Source organism: Crassostrea angulata, chromosome 10 (assembly GCF_025612915.1).
Source record: "Crassostrea angulata isolate pt1a10 chromosome 10, ASM2561291v2, whole genome shotgun sequence".
NCBI classification, from domain to species: domain Eukaryota; kingdom Metazoa; phylum Mollusca; class Bivalvia; order Ostreida; family Ostreidae; genus Magallana; species Magallana angulata.
In genome coordinates, this window is record NC_069120.1 from 9731471 (window position 1) to 9751506 (window position 20036).

The 20036-nt window shown below is 33.4% G+C and overlaps 1 protein-coding gene across 1 annotated transcript in view; it reads right to left on the minus strand.

Annotated features, from left to right (window-relative positions):
* LOC128166496 (unhealthy ribosome biogenesis protein 2 homolog) overlaps positions 1-19380 on the minus strand; it is a 41025-nt gene extending 21645 nt beyond the window's left edge. The window contains exons 1-12 of the mRNA XM_052831698.1: positions 19334-19380; positions 17722-17872; positions 17384-17510; positions 16783-16914; positions 16115-16258; positions 14976-15106; positions 14671-14794; positions 4922-5007; positions 1886-2134; positions 1358-1469; positions 1073-1242; positions 224-327 (exon numbers count right to left, since the gene is read on the minus strand). Of these exons, the coding sequence (XP_052687658.1) occupies positions 224-327; positions 1073-1242; positions 1358-1469; positions 1886-2134; positions 4922-5007; positions 14671-14794; positions 14976-15106; positions 16115-16258; positions 16783-16914; positions 17384-17510; positions 17722-17872; positions 19334-19352 (1549 nt within the window). The 5' untranslated portion in view covers positions 19353-19380. The remainder of the gene's footprint in view (positions 1-223; positions 328-1072; positions 1243-1357; positions 1470-1885; positions 2135-4921; positions 5008-14670; positions 14795-14975; positions 15107-16114; positions 16259-16782; positions 16915-17383; positions 17511-17721; positions 17873-19333) is intronic.
* Positions 19381-20036: the final 656 nt, after the last annotated feature.

Below are 20036 nucleotides of genomic sequence, written 5' to 3' on the forward strand. Positions count from 1 at the left end.
AGTTTTGTGGGGGCCACATTTTGTGGATTGTAAATTTTAGAAACTTTGAAGGTTCTAAGGGATTTATATTTCAAGGGGTGATTCATATGATTAGCGAATCAATACTGTATTTCATAATTCATTAAAAGATGCGAATTAATAGGTAGGTGGCAATGAAATATAGAAAAAAAAGAGCATGATACAAATGCGCATGAATAAATGAAAAATATAAATTGGTACCCACCTTCACGCCCAAGTTTGGGGAGGTACTCCACTATAGCCTTAAGCAGGAGTCTCCAGACCTCAACTGCCACAGTTTGGGGAAGACCCTCCACTATTTCTCCTAATCTGTGTTACAAAAATATTAAAACATCCTTTCATAACCATGTATTGTTTTGATTGTGTTTTCTTTAAATTCATACTGTAGATTCCTTATATTTTAAGCAAGTACATAATTGCGCGTTTCTACTGTTTTTCACAATTTGCAAAACAATAAAATTGCCAGTACAGTACACAAATTTTGCTAATCTTACATATAGTGCACGATTGTCAGAAAAAAAGCGAGATTTTAAAATCTGCGAGGAATGCTTCTCATGATTTTACAAAGATAATTCCTCATGTTTAAGTTCATATCTATATATTCATATAGATAATTCATTGTTTTGAAAAAAAAAAATTTCATCACGTCAACCTTTATAACTAAAAAAAAAATAAATTATAATTTTTTTCAAGTCAGTTTATTATTAATAGAGTTACATTTTCAATAATTCAAACTTGAATATAAAAGAAAAGAAAATTATTTTTGATAATAGCATACCATATACATCTGATTTCACAAAATTTGCATTTATGGGGAAAAGGAAGAACATTTTTTATTTGCATCAGTCATTTTTTGCTATTTACAAAAGTTTTTAAAAGAAAATCATATGGGATTTAATTTCTGCATACTCAATAATTTGTGATGTAAAAGTGATCATCAAAAAAGCTAAAATTAGATCATCATGAAAATTTCTGTATATAAGGTACCTGGTCCAGTATTCAATGATAAGATGTACCTGAATCAAGGGAGAGACATATACCTGTATTTGCTTACCCTATAGATATCCTCTCTGATAGTAGTGGGCTGAGACTGTGAGGAACTTTCCCATTCAGGGAAGTCAACAAAAGATTAAGAAGCTTTGGTATTTGGCGTAGTTTGGAGTATGTATTAAACAGTTTGGTCACAAAGTTCTCTAAAAATGTTAGTCTTTTCCCTGTTAGTTCCTGTAAAGAAAAACAACAAAAAATGCATTACATCAATTAAAAATTTAAAAGACTGCAGCTTTGTATAGTGAACCACTAGCCCTAACACTGTGAATTGATTAATATCGGTACTTACTTCGGCAGATTCTTCAAGCCAGGCTATCTGGATCACCTCTGTCATTTTTGCTTCCAGAATAACGTGATTGAGTTCAAGCAAACTTTCCAAGCAGGAAAAGAAGGATGAGGATCTACCAAATTACAGTGGTTATAAATTTTATTCTATTAAAATGAAGTTCAAACAAAAAACAAACCAAAATATAATCTTCTGTTATACCAGTATTGGTACTTAAAAAGTTATATTTATCTTAAAAATGTCAAATTAATACTCGGACTACAAAAGCTATAAATTTAAAATGAAATATGATATGATTCATAGTTCAGTAAATTTGACTGGCATTTTGACATTTAATAAAATATCCTTGAGAAAAATACACTGGCAAATACCAGGGTTTTTTTTAAACATTATGCATTGGAATCAGTTTCTCAGAAAGAAAGTTTTTTTTTCTGATAGTTGATTTAATAAACAGATACATCTGAAGTTGATTTGTATCAATAAGTACCAACTCTACATGTGACAGAGACCGACTTCAAAACAAGAACTTACTGTCTGTGCTGTAAAACAACAACCAGGACATGGCTGTAAAACTTGAGCTGGACGTTGTCCTCTGCGGCATCCTGCGGCTGACTGTAAATGTCATGCTTCAGTAAACTTCTCAGCAGACTAGACACCACGGCTACCACATCCTGCTCCGACAGCGGTGGTTTACACAGCCCCAAAGTGTCGTCCTTGACCCCTAGCAGGCCACAGATGTGGACCAACAGGTGAAAACCTGTCAAAGGCTTATCACTATGGCTGAAAAAAAATAATCAGAATATACAATGCTTGCTACTGATGCATCTTTAATTCAAATTCTGTGGCTAAAAATATTTGTTGAAATAGGAATAGGAAAATATAAGTACCGGTAGGTGAAAAATTGACTACCCTTTGTTTGATTCACTGAAAGTCATTATTAGAATGTAGGATAAAAAACAGCTAAACTCAAATTACATTTAAAAAATTTTAACAAAATAAGATAAACCAGGAATTTCTCATGATTTATTACAAAATCTTTTCTTTATATGTTTGCATATGTTTCGGTGTAGTTGTACATTTCATTGTCTTTACATGTAAAAGATTCAGATTGCGATCATGAGCTTAATCTACTGCATATTTTGTTAACATAATAAAACGGGTTATGCTTTTCTTTAATATCACATGAAATGCTCGACTGATTTTTTTCAAATGGTCAAATTAATCATAAGTTTAACAAGAGGCCCAGGGGCCACATCGCTCACCTGAGCAACAATTGCCTTAATTCTGATCAAATTAGCATTACAGTATCAAAATATCTTAACAACTAAGTACAGTAGATCTTGCTAAAAAAAATTGAAAATCTGCCAATTTTTATCCACCTCTTTCTTTTGGTAAATACCAAGCCCCTTTTGTAGTTGTACCTGTAAGATGATTTTTCTCTATTCCTATATACCCCCCCCCCCCCCCACCATTTTGTTGACCCACTTTTCTCTAGGGTATCATGGTTTCATCAACCTTATATCTGCATAACCTGTGCTTTCACACTAAGTACTGAGTTTTGGACCAAAAAACTTTCCCAGAATATTTCTAAAGATTTTCTCTATATATTCCTATGTAAAAATTCAAACTGCCATCACGGCCCTGCCCACTAGGGACTGTGATTTTGAATTTACACTACCCGAGGATGCCTCAACACAAGTTAAAGCTTTTCTGGCCAAATGGTCTTTAAAAAGAAGATTTTTAAAGATTTTCTCTAAATATTCCTATGTAAAAATTCATCCCCCACTGTGGCCTCACCCTACCACTGGACTATTATTTTAACAAATTTGAATTTATACGATTTGGAAATGCTTTCACTAAGATTTAGGCTTTCCTGGCCTTATAGTTTTGAGAAGAAGATTTTTTAGAGATTTTCTTTATGTATAAAAATGTATCCTCCATTGTGGCCCCGCCCTACCCCTAGGGACCATGATTTGAACAAATTTGAATCTAAACTACCTGAGGATGCTTCCAATTTCAATTGAGCTTTTCGGGTCAAATATTTTTTGTGAAGAAGATTTTTAATATATATTCCTACATAAAACTTGATCCCCCCATTGTTTTCCCCACCCTACCCCCAGGGACTATGACTTGAAAAAACTTGAATCTACACTACCTGAGGATGCTTCCATTTTAATTTGATCTTTTCAGGCCTAATTGTTTTTGAGATGAAGATTTTTATACATTTTCTCTATATATTACTATGTAAAACTTGATCCCTCCATTTTGGCCCTACCCTACCCCCGGGGACCATGATTTGAATAAGCTTGAATCTACACTACCTGAAAATGATTCCATTATAATTTGAGCTTTCCTGGCCTTATAGTTTTTGAGAAGAAGATTTTTAAATTTTTTCTCCATATATTCCTATGTAAAACTTGATCCCCCCATTGTGGCCCCACCCTACCCCTGAGAACCATGATTTGAACAAACTTGAATCTACACTACCTGTGGATGCTCCCATTTTAATTTGAGCTTTTCTGGCCCAATAGTTTTTGAGAAGATTTTTTTAAAGATTTTCTCTATATATTCCTATGTAAAACTTGATCCCCTTCTTGTGGCCCCTCCCTACCCCTGGGGACCATGATTTGAACAAACTTGAATCTACACTACCTGTGGATGCTCCCATTTTAATTTGAGCTTTTCTGGCCCAATAGTTTTTGAGAAGAATTTTTTAAAGATTTTCTCTATATATTCCTATGTAAAACTTGATCCCCCATTGTTGCCCCACCCTACCCCTGGGGACCATGATTTGAACAAATTTGAATCTACACTACCTGTGGATGCTCCAATTTTAATTTGAGCTTTTCTGGCCTCATAGTTTTTGAGAAGAAGATTTTTAAAGATTTTCTCTCTATATTCCTATGTAAAACTTGATCCCCCATTGTGGCCCCACCCTACCCCCGGGGACCATGATTTGAACAAATTTGAATCTACACTACCTGTGGATGCTCCCATTTTAATTTGAGCTTTTCTGGCCCAATAGGTTTTGAGAAGAAGATTTTTAAAGATTTTCTCTATATATTCCTATGTAAAACTTGATCCCCTTCTTGTGGCCCCTCCCTACCCCCGGGGACCATGATTTGAACAAACTTGAATCTACACTACCTGAGGATGCCTCCACACAAGTTTCAGCTTTTCAGGCCAAATAGTTTTTGAGAAGAAGATTTTTGAAAAATACCAACAAATTTTCAATAATTCTCAATTATCTCCCCTTTAAAGTGGGCGTGGCCCTTCATTTGAACAAACTTGAACCCCCTTCACCTAGTGGTGCTTTGTGCCAAATTTGGTTGAAATCTGCCCAGTGGTTTTTGAGAAGAAGATGAAAATGTGAAAAGTTAACAACGACGACGACGACGACAGACAACGGACAAATTGTGATCAGAAAAGCTCACTTGAGCCTTTGGCTCAGGTGAGCTAATAAAAAACAATGAACAATAATTAAATCTGAATGCTTGACCACCATTACAGTACATGTATCCTATTACACTGGTTCAAGCTAGTTGTACTTAAAAATCTACTGCTTACCATTTGTAGGACAAGAAGTTCTCAAAGAAGACAGTCAGATACCGACTGGCCATCTTATCTGTGTCTGTGTTACAATCTTGACCTTTCTAAAATGGAGAATATAACATTCACTATAAGTGCACTAGTTAAATGTATTGTCTATAATGTCATTGCTTTGATATACAAAAAATCTTTTTCAGTTTAAATGGTCAATGTTACAATACAGTTGTCTTAATAATACCAGGGGTAAGTATCTTTTGATGATTTGATGAGAAATAGCTTTAAAAGCTTTTTTAAAACCATGCAAGTTAAAGACAGTGTGGTAAAATGACAGAAAGGAGAAGGCAAGGACACAGATGATGAAAACTACATCACGGTGGTACAAAATAAACCTAAAAGGCCTAACAAGATTTTTCAAACAACTGCATTATTCCCAATGAATTGGAGAAAGGGCATAGCATTTAACTTGAAAAAACTCAAAAGTCCTTCATTGGAGGATACATTGTGCTATGGTTTTGGATCTTTAAAAATGTAAACAAGAAGAGTAAATGCTGGACAATGCCAATGCCTCCAACAAACAGAAATATTTGAACAATTTTGCCTGAGCCAAAAGCTCCATAAATAATGCATGTAATCATACAACATTAATTGGAATTCTACTTCAGTTATTGCCAAGATCAAAGAGATGCTGCATTTCTAAACAACTTTTCTTGACCTCTGAAGTTATTCTGCAACATTCACAAAAATGTGTACTTTATTTCTTATTTTTTAAATACATCAATTACACAGGCATCTGGCTTTATATATTTTTCTTAATATGATAAAAATATATAGATCTACCCTATATCTAATAATTCTCTAGATATGAAGTTATTAATCCACAGGTTGACAAGATGGACACGCTGGAGGATGCATTGAAAGAACTCCAGGATCGAATAATAAAACAAGAGGCAAGATCACGTAAATACAATTTATTATTTTACGGCATTCCAAAAGAAACAGGTGAAGTAACCCATAAGATTATTGTAAAATTTCTTCATGAGAAACTAAGCATTTCATTAAAATCAGCAGAGTCGATCCTGATTGAAAACTCGCACAGAGTACAAAAGAATCCTAAAAGCACCTATAAACCAGATGCACCAGAGGCTGTTATGCGCATGGAGGACCGAAATATGATCTTAAACCTAGCAAGATTCAAAACCTTACCAAAGGGCTACGCTGTTCGAACAGATCTACCGGTGCATTTGAAGAAGAAGAAGGGGGAATTGGCTCGAAAGGCATATGAACTCAGGAAATCGGGAATGAAGACCAGAATCCGAGAAACAAAAGATGACGTTACTATGGAATATCGTCCAAGAGATGGAAAAGAATGGCTCGTATACAAGGCTTCTGTTTAGTTACACAAAACGTGATAATTTTGTGATGTAATAATCCGGTGTTCATGGATGTGATTAGAGAATACCAAATAATTTAAGAGAAGAAATCTTTTGCAAGTGCTTTATTCATTATAATGATGTATACTCTTTGTCCTGTGCCTCAAAGCATGAATTTACAGATATTTTCGTAGGTCTGTATATACATGAAGTTTACAGGAATTTTCTAAGATAGAAAAGATTTTAAGATGTAGTAATCACACATGGGGACTAATACTTTTTTTTCCCCCCAAGTCCCGAGGTATTGGGTTATTAAACTAAGATTTACAGGTATTCTCTTTGATATGACGTAGTATGTAACTAGACATAGGGACTTATATTTGTTTTTTTCTGTGCCCAGAAGTATGATTGTTTAAAATAATGGCTACAGGTATACCTTTTGATATGTAGTAATGACGCATGGGGACTTACACTTGTTATTTTCCTGTCCCCCGTGTATGAGTTTATATAAGTCCCGAGGTATTGGTTATTAAAAGATTTACAGGTATTCTCTTTGATATGTAGTATGTAACTAAACATAGGGACTAACATTTGTTTTTTTTTCTGTGCCCTAGACAATGAAGTATGATTGTTTAAAATAAAGGTGACCTACCCTTTGATATGTAGTAATGACGCATGGGGACTTACACTTGTTTTTTTTCTGTCCCCCTGTGTATGAGTTTATATAAGCAATTACATGGTTTTCTCATTTCAATGTATTTAAGATAAGGTTTACTATCTTATTTAGAATTTCATAACATACTTTAAACTAGCGATACCCAAATCTGTACTATATATTTTTTCATGACATGTTTTGTTACATTACCATACAGGAAGTATTTGTCTTTTTTGACGCATGTGTGAAAGGGTTGAGTGAATGTATCATGCATAGGTGCTTACTTGCAATACAGTTTACAATTTATCAATGACTAAGTGTAAAATAACTTCTGTAAACTGCAGAGGGTTACATGATCCCATGAAAAGAAAAGATGTTCTTAACTATTTAAGAAGTTATAAATCATCCATCTATTGTTTACAAGACACTCACTGTACGGAATTAGATAAAAACTCAGTTTATGCTCAATGGGGTAATGAGATGCTTATAAGCTCTGTAAATCGGATGCAAGAGGAACATTAACCTTATTTAATAACACAAATGAAATAAATATTTTAAAAGTTTTTAGCAATAATGAAGGAAATTTCATTATATCAAATATAATGATAGATAACAAGTACTCAATTACGCTAGTCAATTTATACAGGCCCAATAGGGATAATCCTAATTTTTATCTGAGTTGAGTGATAAAATAAATGACTTTTTTGATACTGACTTTATAATTATGTGTGGGGATTGGAATATTGTGCAAGATTACCAATTAGATTGTTTTAATTATCTTAGAGAAAATAATCCAAAAAATAAAATTGAAATAGAACAAGAGGCCCAGGGGCCACATTGCTCACCTGAGCAACAATTGCCTTAACTCTGATCAAATTAGCAGTACAGTATCAAAATATCTTAACAACTAAGTACAGTAGATCTTGCTAAAAAAATTCAAAATCTGCCAATTTTTATCCACATCTTTTTTTTTGGTAAATACCAAGCCCCTTTTATTGTTGTACCTGTAAGAAAATTTTTCTCTATTCCTATATACCCCCCCCCCCCCCCCCCAATTTCATGGCCCCACTTTTCTATAGGGATTCATGGTTTCTTCAAACTTAAATCTGCATAACCTGTGCTTTCAAACTAAGTACTGATTTTTGGACAGAAAACTTTCCCAGAATATTTTTAAAGATTTCCTCTATATATTCCTATGTAAAAATTCAAACTGCCATCGCGGCCCCGCCCTACCACTAGGGACTGTGATTTTGCAAACTTGAATTTACACTACCCAAGGATGCCTCTACACACGTTTAAGCTTTTCTGGCCAAATAGTCTTTAAAAAGAAGATTTTTAAAGATTTTCTCTATATATTCCTATGTAAAAATTCATCCCCCATTGTGGCCTCACCCTACCCCTGGACTATCATTTAAACAAACTTAAATCTATACGATCTGGGGATGCTTCCACTCAAATTTGGGCTTTCCTGGCCTAATAGTTCTTGAGAAGAAGATTTTTTTTCCTCTATATATAAAAATTTATCCCCCATTGTGACCCAGCCCTACCCCCCTTGATTTGAACAAACTTAAATCTACATTAACTGAGAATGGTTACACGCCAATTTGAGCTTTCTTGGCCTAATAGTTTTTGAGAAGAAGATTTTTTTCTATATATTCCTATGTAAAACTTGATCCCCCAATTGTGGCCCCACCCTACCCCAGGGACAATGATTTGAACAAACTTGACACTACTTGAGGTTGCATCCATTTTAATTTGAGCTTTTCTGGCCTGATAGTTTTTGAGAAGAAGATTTTCAAAGATTTTCTCTATATATTCCTATGTAAAACATGATCCCCCAGTTGTGGCCCCACCCTACCCCAAAGACCATGATTTGAACAAACTTGAATCTACACTACCTGAGAATGCTTCCATTTTAATTTGAGCATTTCTGACCTGATATTTTTTGAGAAGAAGATTTTTAAAGATTTTCTCTATATATTCCTATGTGAAAATTGATCCCCCTCTTGTGACCCCACCCTACCCCCGGGGACCATGATTTGAACAAACTTGAATCTACACTACCTGAGGATGCTTCCATTTTAATTTGAGCTTTCCTGGCCTAATAGTTTTTGAGAAGAAGATTTTTAAAGATTTTCACTATATATTCCTATGTAAAACTTCACCCCTCTCTTGTGGCCCCACCTTACCCCGAGGGACTATGATTTGAACAAACTTGAATCTACACTACCTGAGGATGCTTCCATTTTAATTTGAGCTTTTCTGGCCTATAGTTTTTGAGAAGAAGATTTTTTAAGATTTCCTCTATATATTCCTATGTAAAACTTGATCCCCCTCTTGTGGCCCCATCCTACCCCCGGGGACCAAGATTTGAACAAACTTGAATCTACACTACTTGAGGATGCTTCCATTTTAATTTGAGCTTTTCTGGCCTGATAGTTTTTGAGAAGAAGATTTTTAAAGATTTTCTCTATTTATTCCTATGTAAAACTTGATCCCCCTCTTGTGACCCCACCCTACCCCCGAGACCATGATTTGAGCAAACTTGAATCTACACTACCTGAGGATGCTTCCAATTTAATTTGAGCTTTTCTGGCCTGATAGTTTTTGAGAAGAAGATTTTTTAAGATTTCCTCTATATATTCCTATGTAAAACTTGATCCCCCCTCTTGTGGCCCCACCCTACCCCCAAGTCCATGATTTGAACAAACCTGAATCTACACTACCTGAGAATGCTTCCATTTTAATTTGAGCTTTTCTGGCCTGATAGTTTTTGAGAAGAAGATTTTCAAAGATTTTCTCTATTTATTCCTATGTAAAACTTGATCCCCTCTCTTGTGACCCCACCCTACCCCCGAGACCATGATTTGAGCAAACTTGAATCTACACTACTTGAGGATGCTTCCATTTTAATTTGAGCTTTTCTGGCCTGATAGTTTTTGAGAAGAAGATTTTCAAAGATTTTCTCTATATATTCCTATGTAAAACTTGATCCCCCCTCTTGTGGCCCCACCCTACCCCCAAGTCCATGATTTGAACAAACCTGAATCTACACTACCTGAGAATGCTTCCATTTTAATTTGAGCATTTCTGGCCTGATAGTTTTTGAGAAGAAGATTTTTAAAGATTTCCTCTATATATTCCCATGTAAAAATTGATCCCCCTCTTGTGACCCCATCCTACCCCCGGGTACCATGATTTGAACAAACTTGAATCTACACTACTTGAGGATGCTTCCATTTTAATTTGAGCTTTCCTGGCCTAATTGTTTTTGAGAAGAAGATTTTTTAAGATTTCCTCTATATATTCCTATGTAAAACTTGATCCCCCTCTTGTGGCCCCACCCTACCCCCGGGGACCATGATTTGAACAAACTTGAATCTACACTACCTGAGGATGCTTCCATTTTAATTTGAGCTTTTCTGGCCTAATTGTTTTTGAGAAGAAGATTTTTTAAGATTTCCTCTATATATTCCTATGTAAAACTTGATCCCCCTCTTGTGGCCCCACCCTACCCCCGGGGACCAAGATTTGAACAAACTTGAATCTACACTATTTGAGGATGCTTCCATTTTAATTTGAGCTTTTCGGCCTGATAGTTTTTGAGAAGAAGATTTTTAAAGATTTTCTCTATATATTCCTATGTAAAACTTGATCCCCCAATTGTGGCCCCACCCTACCCCCGAGACCATGATTTGAACAAACTTGAATCTACACTACTTGAGGATGCTTCCATTTTAATTTGAGCTTTTCTGTCCTGATAGTTTTTGAGAAGAAGATTTTTAAAGATTTTCTCTATATATTCCTATGTAAAATTTGATCCCCCTATTGTGGCCTCACCCTACCCCCGGGGACCATGATTTGAACAAACTTGAATCTACACTACCTGAGGATGCCTCCACACAAGTTTAAGCTTTTCTTGGCAAATAGTTTTTGAGAAGAAGATTTTTGAAAAATACCAACAAATTTTCAATAATTCTCAATTATCTCCCCTTTAAAGAGGGCGTGGCCCTTCATTTGAACAAACTTGAATCCCCTTCACCTAGTGATGCTTTGTGCCAAATTTGGTTGAAATCTACCCAGTGGTTCTGGAGAAGAAGAAGAAAATGTGAAAAGTTTACAACGACAACGCCGCCAACAACAACAACGCCAACGCCGACGACAGAGAAGGGACAAATTTTGATCAGAAAAGCTCACTTGAGCTAAAAACTAAAATCAAAATTCAATCTAGTTGATCCCTGGAGAATCAAAAACCCAAATGTTAGAAAATATACATGGAGTAGAAAAAATCCTGTAAAGCAAGCTAGACTTGACATTTTCCTTGTGTCGGAGGAACTCCTATCAATTATTGATAATGTACACATACTACCCGGTTATAGGACTGACCATTCTATTATTGAATTAGACATCACTATAAATGACTATAAAAAGGGAAAGGGATTCTGGCGTTTTAATAATTCACTACTCAAGAATAAAGACTTTGTAATAAATGTTAAAAAAATTATTAAAGAAACTGATAATGAATATCGTATTAATGAATCAACACTGGAAATTCCAGACAACTTATTTTTAGATGTTTTATTGATGAAAATAAGAGATATGGCAATACAAATGTCGTAAAAATTAACGCGAGAAAGGAGAGAACATAAAGTAAAGATTATCGGTAGTAATAATTTTAAAATTTTACATGATATGTATTCTGTTAACCATTTGCCACTATATTTAGATATGATAAACGACCTTGAGAGAGATCTAGAAGAAATTAGAAAATATGAACTAAAGGGGCTTTTGCTAAGAAGTCATTGTAAGTGGATAGAAGATGGAGAAAAGCCTACAAAATATTTTTGTGCTTTAGAAAAACGAAACTATGTTAAGGTTCCTCGACACACCAAAATTTTATTTTATGGATCGATAGAGAAACTTTTTTGAAACATGATTCCACAAAACAGAGATCAATATCGGCTTTCAGTTATTTTATACGAATTTTTTTGTATTTTTTCAGTGAAATAGGAAAAACTGTTTTGCAGACAAACAGAATATATTAGAGCTTAAAAATTGTTGTCAATTAATGTGTAATATAATTATAAATAAATTCATGCCAAAGATCGTTTGGTCAAGTGTTTAATTTTTTAATGAAAAAAATATTTCTGAAAATCAAAATTGCAAATCTTTAATATCTTTTTAATCCATGGATAAAATTTCAAAAATAACATATAGTCACATAAACTATTTACTAAACAAAGATATTTTACAAAGAAATTGAAATGAAAATGCGAAATTTTGGAAACATTGCTATTTATCAAATTTGAACCGATCCCGATTGAAAAAAAACTGATCCCGATCAGAATTATTTTAAAATTGAAATTTTACAAATAAACTGCAGTTTTTTTCTAAGTAATTGATATAAATTATAAAGTTAGTAAATGACGAAACCATTTTACAGCTAAACAACTTGAAATTTTTGAAAAATTCTAATTCATTCTAACTTTATATGATTTCGTTCGGGATCAGTTTAATTACAATCGGGATCGGTTCGATTTTAAAATTTTCCATTTATACTTTAATTTCACTATTTGGTTTCAATTTCTTGTTGAAATATGATTGTACAGCAATTGTTAAATGCGAGTAACAGTTTATCTGCAGTTTTTATCCATATATTTAAAAAATATCTACAATCCTTTTTTATCATTTTCATAAATATTTTTTTTACAAAAATATTTCAAAGTTTATCTGGCCGTTTTTGATATGCATTTTTAGATAATTGTATTGTGCATTAATTGATAACAAATTTTTAGCTCTAATATATCTTGTTCGCAGCTAAAACGATGTTTCCGGTTTCTATAAAAAAAAATACAAAAAATTTCATATAAAATAATCAGAGGCCGATATAGGTGTCAATTTTGAATAATCATTTCTCAAAGAGAATTCTTCATCGATCCATCAAATAATACATTGGTGTGTCGAGCCACCTTAACAAAAATATTAGCAAATTGGATATCGAGGGTAAACATATAAATAAACAAGAAGAAACATTACAAGAAGTAAAAAAGTTTTATAAACAACTGTATGCAAATAAAGATCAAGATCTTGATGATGTAAACCTAGACGATTTACTACAAAAAGTAGAGGTCCCCAAAATAAATAATAAAAGAAATTTTAGATGCAGAAATTACAAAACAAGAGGTGCTACAAGCCCTCAAAAATTTTAAGAATGACAAAAAACCTGGAACAGATAGCTTTACTGCAGAATTTTTTTAATTTTTTTGTAAGATATATCCAGAAACACTGTGTCATCTTTTCTGGGAATGTGAATTTGTTGAAAATATTTGGGAAAATGCATTGATTTGGTTCAAAGAACAGTTTGGAATAGATATATCTCTAAACAAAGTTGATGTTTTGTTAGGAAAATACTACAAGGATTACAATATATTTAATTTAATAATATGCATAATTAAAAAACATATTTATAGAAGTAGGAGCAAGAATTGTAAACCCTCATTTGAAAGGGTCAAAGAGGAAATTGTTTATTACTTTCACTGTGAGAAACATATCTATAAAAAAAATGGTGACATGGAAAGTTTTAATAAGCGATGGAACCTGATAATGTTTTAAGAAAAAGGATAATTATTTTTTATGCAGTTACAGATGATGTAATACAATTATCTATTGCAAAAGCAAGATTAACGTAAAATTATAGTTGTCTACATACATGTATTTTCATATGCATGTGTTTGGATGAATGATGTAGAAATGTTAAAGAGAAAAACCTCTCACGAAAGTGTACAAGTTTATATATTTATATATAACTGTATGTAACTTAGTAGTTGGTGATCCCAGGGCCCCAACCCTGGCACCAAATATATTGCTTTATATTAAGTGATACGACAATAAAAGGTTAAAAAAAAAATACTCTAGATATGGGGTATATAAAATTTATTATGAGAAAAATATATAAGGTCATGTGCCTGTGATCAATTAACATTGTGAAGCAAACAAAAAACCTGTTATTTAACTGTGTGGGGTTTTAATATTATTATTGTTTTAATTACTGTAAATTGTCTAGCAGAAACCTTATAAGCATGAAATATCAAAAAATGATCTACATTTCCAAATCTAGGTTGTCACCTGGAGTAAATAATTAGATGGCTAGACACAGAGAAGGAGAGACATTCACCTTCAACCTAGAAACTTGGTTCAATGTCACTGCGCATCTTTTACCTACAAAAACTCTGTTGGTGAAGTATGAGCCAGATTGGGCCAAGAGAATATAATATATGGTCTGGACAAGGATTCTACACATAGGTCTGGAAAACCTTAATGTTGGACCATAAAGCTTGGTTCAAGTTCAGTGCTAACCCTTTGTCACCCATTGTATAAAGTGGCTTTATATAAGTCAATGAAAATATGCTCTGGATTAGCAATGTCAGATGGACAGACAGATTGACGGACTAACAGACCAATCCCTACCTCCCTACTCCTCTTTTGGAAATAATTTTCCTCGCTTATCAAAAATCTTCACTAGGGTTTACTAACTGGCATGTCCATGTACCTCTTTTAATCTATATTTTCTTTCAGTAGTGATTGGCTTTTTTTTTTTTATACTTTTGTTCTATAAGACAAAAAGAGGAGGGTTCATTCGCTTGAGTTAAATGACTAATTCTAAAATACAAGTACAAATTTAAAGGACAAATTCGGATAAACATGTTATATATGTACATATTTTTAAAAAAAACCACAATCACCTGTTTGCTGAGAAGGTTAGACAATGAATGAAAGAAACTTTCAATTGTCTTGGAAACTTTATGTTTAGCTTCATCTTTTCTGACCACTGATGACAAGAAGTTCTCGTAAAAAGGGTGGTGTTCTCTAAAGGAAAGAAAATAAATTTTTAAGATGTATTGTGTCAACCCTTTAAATGTTCTAATGTCTTTGAAAATTCCAAACGCAAAAATACCAATTAGTTGCACATTACAAGACTGCATGAGTAAAAATTTGTGCTTTAATTATTTTTCAAAAAATGCATTTAGGAAAGAAAAATAACTCTTACTTGTGGAACAGTGCCTGGTCAAGAACATTAGTCAAGATTTCAGCACAATCTTTCAGTTCAGGATATTTTTCTGTCGCATTTTCCAACAATAATATTGGTGACAGTAAACAGTCAACCACCGATTGAAAAACCTAAAAATTAAATTAATAGTTTTAATGTTAAAATGCTTAACTTGAATATATCTAATGCATCACCATAATATAAATGTCTGCATTTATAATTTATTCATTTTGGTCCTCAATTCAATAACGCTTTACATGGGTATTTCTAATGCTTTATCAAAAAATTGTTTGTCATTTGTCAAGCTAGGAGCAAAATACAGGGTAGAGATTTCTTTATGTAAACATGGATTGTGGTATGTTTTTGAATAAATAAGTTGTATATTAGTATCATTGAAGATCTGATCTTATGCACATTCATAATTACATGTATCACTAATGATTGATATAACATGTTTTCAGGAAATAGACTGCAGTGCCAGTCCCTATCTGAAATGCTAAGACAGAAACGCATGGCATCAATACCAGTATTTATCACTTGTATTTTAAACAGTTCATTGTTAATTGAGTTTCATTCCTACATGAGTGTTTTATGGTACATTACCACTTCTCTAAAGCAGCCATGATTAAAGTTGCCGTTTTGCTTAATGTGTGGGATTCACTTGACTAAGCTTACATAATTTTTTATTTATTTCATCATAATTTCATTGAATTCATTAAAATATAATAGATAAATGTTTCTTTATTAATTATTCATAACTCTTAAATATCCAAAAATTCTTTGTTCATGTCATAGAAGGATGAATTCATGGGGGGAAATGCATGCATGTAGCAAGGTTTAAGTGTTAAATTTACCAATTAGAAATCATGAATGAAATATTAGACATATTAAGCAAAAATTTCTCTGAAGGTTGCATATTGAACGAAATCAAAAAATCTCCCTCAATGATATAAGACAACAGAAAATATAAAAGGACCTGGCCCATTTTAAATACTTTCATAATCAAATAATGGTCACTATCAGGAATACATGTATCTGTAAGAGTAAAATGTTCAACAAAACACAAATAAATTTCCTTATTTTATAAATGATGGCATTGTCAGGAGCTGTGACCTAATTTGGTAAGAGATTTGACCTACTTTTTCCTGCTGTGGGTGAGCTCTTTGGGACACTGAGTAAGCTGAAGTACATCTCTGTAACAGCTGGATGTAATCAGGAGGGATAACTCTGTCATCTTTGATTGTTTGTACAACCAATTGTAACACGTTACTCAGGAGTCTGACCTATGGAAGCAACATATCAAGATAGAACATTGTTTCTGTAACTTGTGATTTCTGTCCTTGAACTGAGTGCGAAAAATATTAACATAAACTTTTGATTATCTTTGTTAAAAGTGATTAATACAAAAAAAAGATCTACTTGTCATGTACTGTCTACTGATGCAAAACTTGAATACATGTTAATACATATATATGTTGTATTCTTTAATAAAACAATTTATCAAAAAAATATTAAGCTTAGGCAACCATAAGCAGTAGTGAAGTATGAGAAGGAAAATGCATCTGCGCATAGCAAACACTTTTGAGACCCATTTCTATGAATATCCTTTCCATAGCCACAGCACAAAAAAAATTATTATGGACCAAATTTGAGAATGTGAGCCCTTTGCTGGGCCCCAGGTGAGGTTTACATGCCATAACTAGTATTTAAAATTGATCTTAAAAGGAGGCTTAATACTTTAATTTTGTAAAAAATCACAACTATTCTAATCATAATAAACACTTCTAAAACACTGAAGAATACAAACCAGAAAGTCATATTTTGATGTGAAGACATAGGACAGTGTTGGAGATCGTATAATAGCTAATGCACATCCTACGATATCTGCTGTGCAGCCAGAGTTTTTCTTGCACTCCAGCAAAATGCTATTGCACAAAACCTGTTAAAAATGACTAACCACATAAGTTCATACAATTCATAGATGTAGAAAAATAATAATATTGGTTCAATGATGTATGACACTGCCAACTACATGTAGGTCATGATTTGGGCTGAAGAATTTCATTTCCCATATATCAATGATTGCAATACTGAAAGATTCATTCATTTTTTATACTTTTTTTATCTACTTAATTTCAATTATCATAAAATAGTGCATACTTTTCAATGGAAAAACAAAACATAATGAGATTTCTTATTCATAAGATGTAGCATAATATATTTTGCAACACATTTCATACAATAACTATATTGAGACGAATTAAGATTCCCTTGCTATGTTACATTAAGGTTTAAATATTTGAAGAATTCTACTTAAATGAATTTTCTCTGAACGACTGTGTCAATTTGTTTCTCATGACTATTGAATCAATAAAACAATATGGCTGAGGTCTTGCGGAGCCGTTTACCTGACAGATGGAGGGTTTGATGATCAAGGTCTGCCTGGATTTGCCCGGACTGTGACATTTCTTGGACTGTAGGACTTCATATAAACATCTCCAAACTAGACAAGTTTCATTCTCAGAAACATTACTCCTGTTTAAAAGTACATGTACTTCATATCACTCACAAAGTATACATTACTAGTCTTAGTCATAACATCTTAGTCCAACAAACTAGCTGACATTAAAAAAAATTTTGTTGTTGATATTGAAAAGCATATCCCCTGTAAAGACATGAACTTCTTTGCCATAGGTACATGTACTTTTCCTCCTAATGTGCTTACATCAGATTTTAGAAAACTTACCTTTTCTTATTCAAAAGAAGCCCACTTAGGAAATCAATGAGAACCTGTTCTTTGTTGGGCAATATAACTTTATCTGAGAACCAGGCAAACTTTGCAAGCTTCAATCGGTCCTTTATGTCACAATTTCTATCCTTTAGCTTAGTATAAATCCCTGAAAAAAAAGACAAAAGTTGTCATTATATTTTGCAGCATATTACCACTCAGGCAAAATATATTTGTGACGTTTAAAAGGTGTAAACATACTAGGTACATACTGCAGAAGCACATATTTTTGTTGGGTTAAAATTGAGTTGTTTTTAACCAAATACAATTATGTTGGCATTTAATTCGTCATATTGTAATCCCTAAAGTGTATCGCATTTCAACTCTGTAATTATTGATACTTAAGTTAAAAATAAGTCGTGGATTTAATTTCGTTGATTTATACTGCCAACATAAATAACGAAATTAAATCCTTAAAGAATATTTCTGCTTCTACAGTAGATATGAATGAAATCTTCATCACCAAATTTTTTTATCACCAACCACTTTGATATGATCAACTTGAAAAACAGATACTCAAAGTGGTTATTCCTCTGCCAAATGTGATTCTTCAAACAGTACAATGAAAAAAACACACCAGAATTCTTAGATAACATGTATTAACACAAAATGATACCTTGTTGCATGAAATGGCTGACAGCTTTGTAAAGGTCTCAATATCTGATGTAAAGTGATTGGAGAAATAATAACAGGGCAGAGTGGGTTTTGAACCCCTGAATCTCAAGTCAGGTGCTCTACCAACTACCAACTGAACTACTAGTATCTGGTGCTGGTGATTAAACAGGTCTGACTGTCACATTCCTACCCAACGTACCCTTAAGGTGATCTTCACTCTCAAAGAAACATCCCCAAATTCTTTACCCTGGCAGGAATTAACCTGTCAGTTCCAGGGGTTGCAAATGTAACAGGCTTGGAGAAATAATAACGAACTATAGACATTGATTTGAACCTGAACCGCCTGAATATCTATAGTCAGGCAAATTGAATCAGTGTGATCCTATTGCAGTCATATTGAGAAAGTTTTACACATAAGACATAAAGGATGAACAGGAGATATCATTACAATATCCACACATGAGTCTGAATTTTTTCAATCGGGGACATTAGAATTAACATAAGAAAACAACAGTACATATTTGTTTTCTCCGTGTTATTTATTCCCTTTGTTCTTGATAAAAAAAAAAATCGGAATCCAGTGATCAGACTAGTTTGACAAGCAAAATCAGCTTTTTTTATATCATGTATAAAGGTCCAAATACGCGGATGTGTCTGCGAAACAACATATTCTATATCTTCTGTAGATTTTTGTAAAATTCGCACTATTATTTTAATAGCAACTTTAAAGTTGATCAATGATCACTGGGGTTTATTTTTGAGAGAAAAAATATATAAACGGAAGAGCAAATTCGGTTTACTTCATTTTCTTCTTGGTTAATTCTTGAAATAATAACCTCAAATCATTACAGACTGTTAATTCAATTGTTTCAATAGTGATCTGCGGATAATTTTATTAATCTTATGTATTCTTATGCACAAAATCAACATTGTAAACAAAACCATGTGGACAAACCTGAGTATATGTTAGCCATAATCCAAAGTTACCTTCTCACACTAAAGAGCTCAGATGATCGATGATCTGCATGTACCAGAGTGATCTCCCGTTGGTTCACTTTTGCTTATCTAAAATTAATATCACGAAAACCTGCGTCCAAATAGCCGGGTTTACAACACCATCAGTGTTAAGTAAATTATATAAAATGTATAAATAATTATTTCTGTGTATAAGTATATATTTTGCATATTTTCCAGTGGCGTCGGAAGCAAATTGAAGGGGGGGGGGGGGGGGGCTAGACTAATCATCAGAAATCTTGACAAGCAAATAAAAAAAAAAACCCACCTAATCCGTGGGGGGGGGGGGATATCTATACCTCAAAAAAAAAATCTTACTTACCAAAAAAAATTAATTCCCCAAATCATGAAATTCCTAATCAGTGGGGGGGGGGGGGGGGGGGGGGGGCGCTAGTATAATTTCCAATTTTCAATATTGTCATGTTGTAAATTTTGAATTTACTGGGTGGGTGTAAATACAAAATTTACAACATGACAACTTGTCATGTTGTAAATTTTGTATTTACACCCACCCAGTAAATTCAAAATTTACAACATGACAATATCATTATTAATATTTCATTCTTTGTTTAGGTTTTATGGTTTGGGAATAATTACGTTTGCTGCAAGAAAAAGTGGGGGGGGGGGGGGGGCTGGCCCCTCCC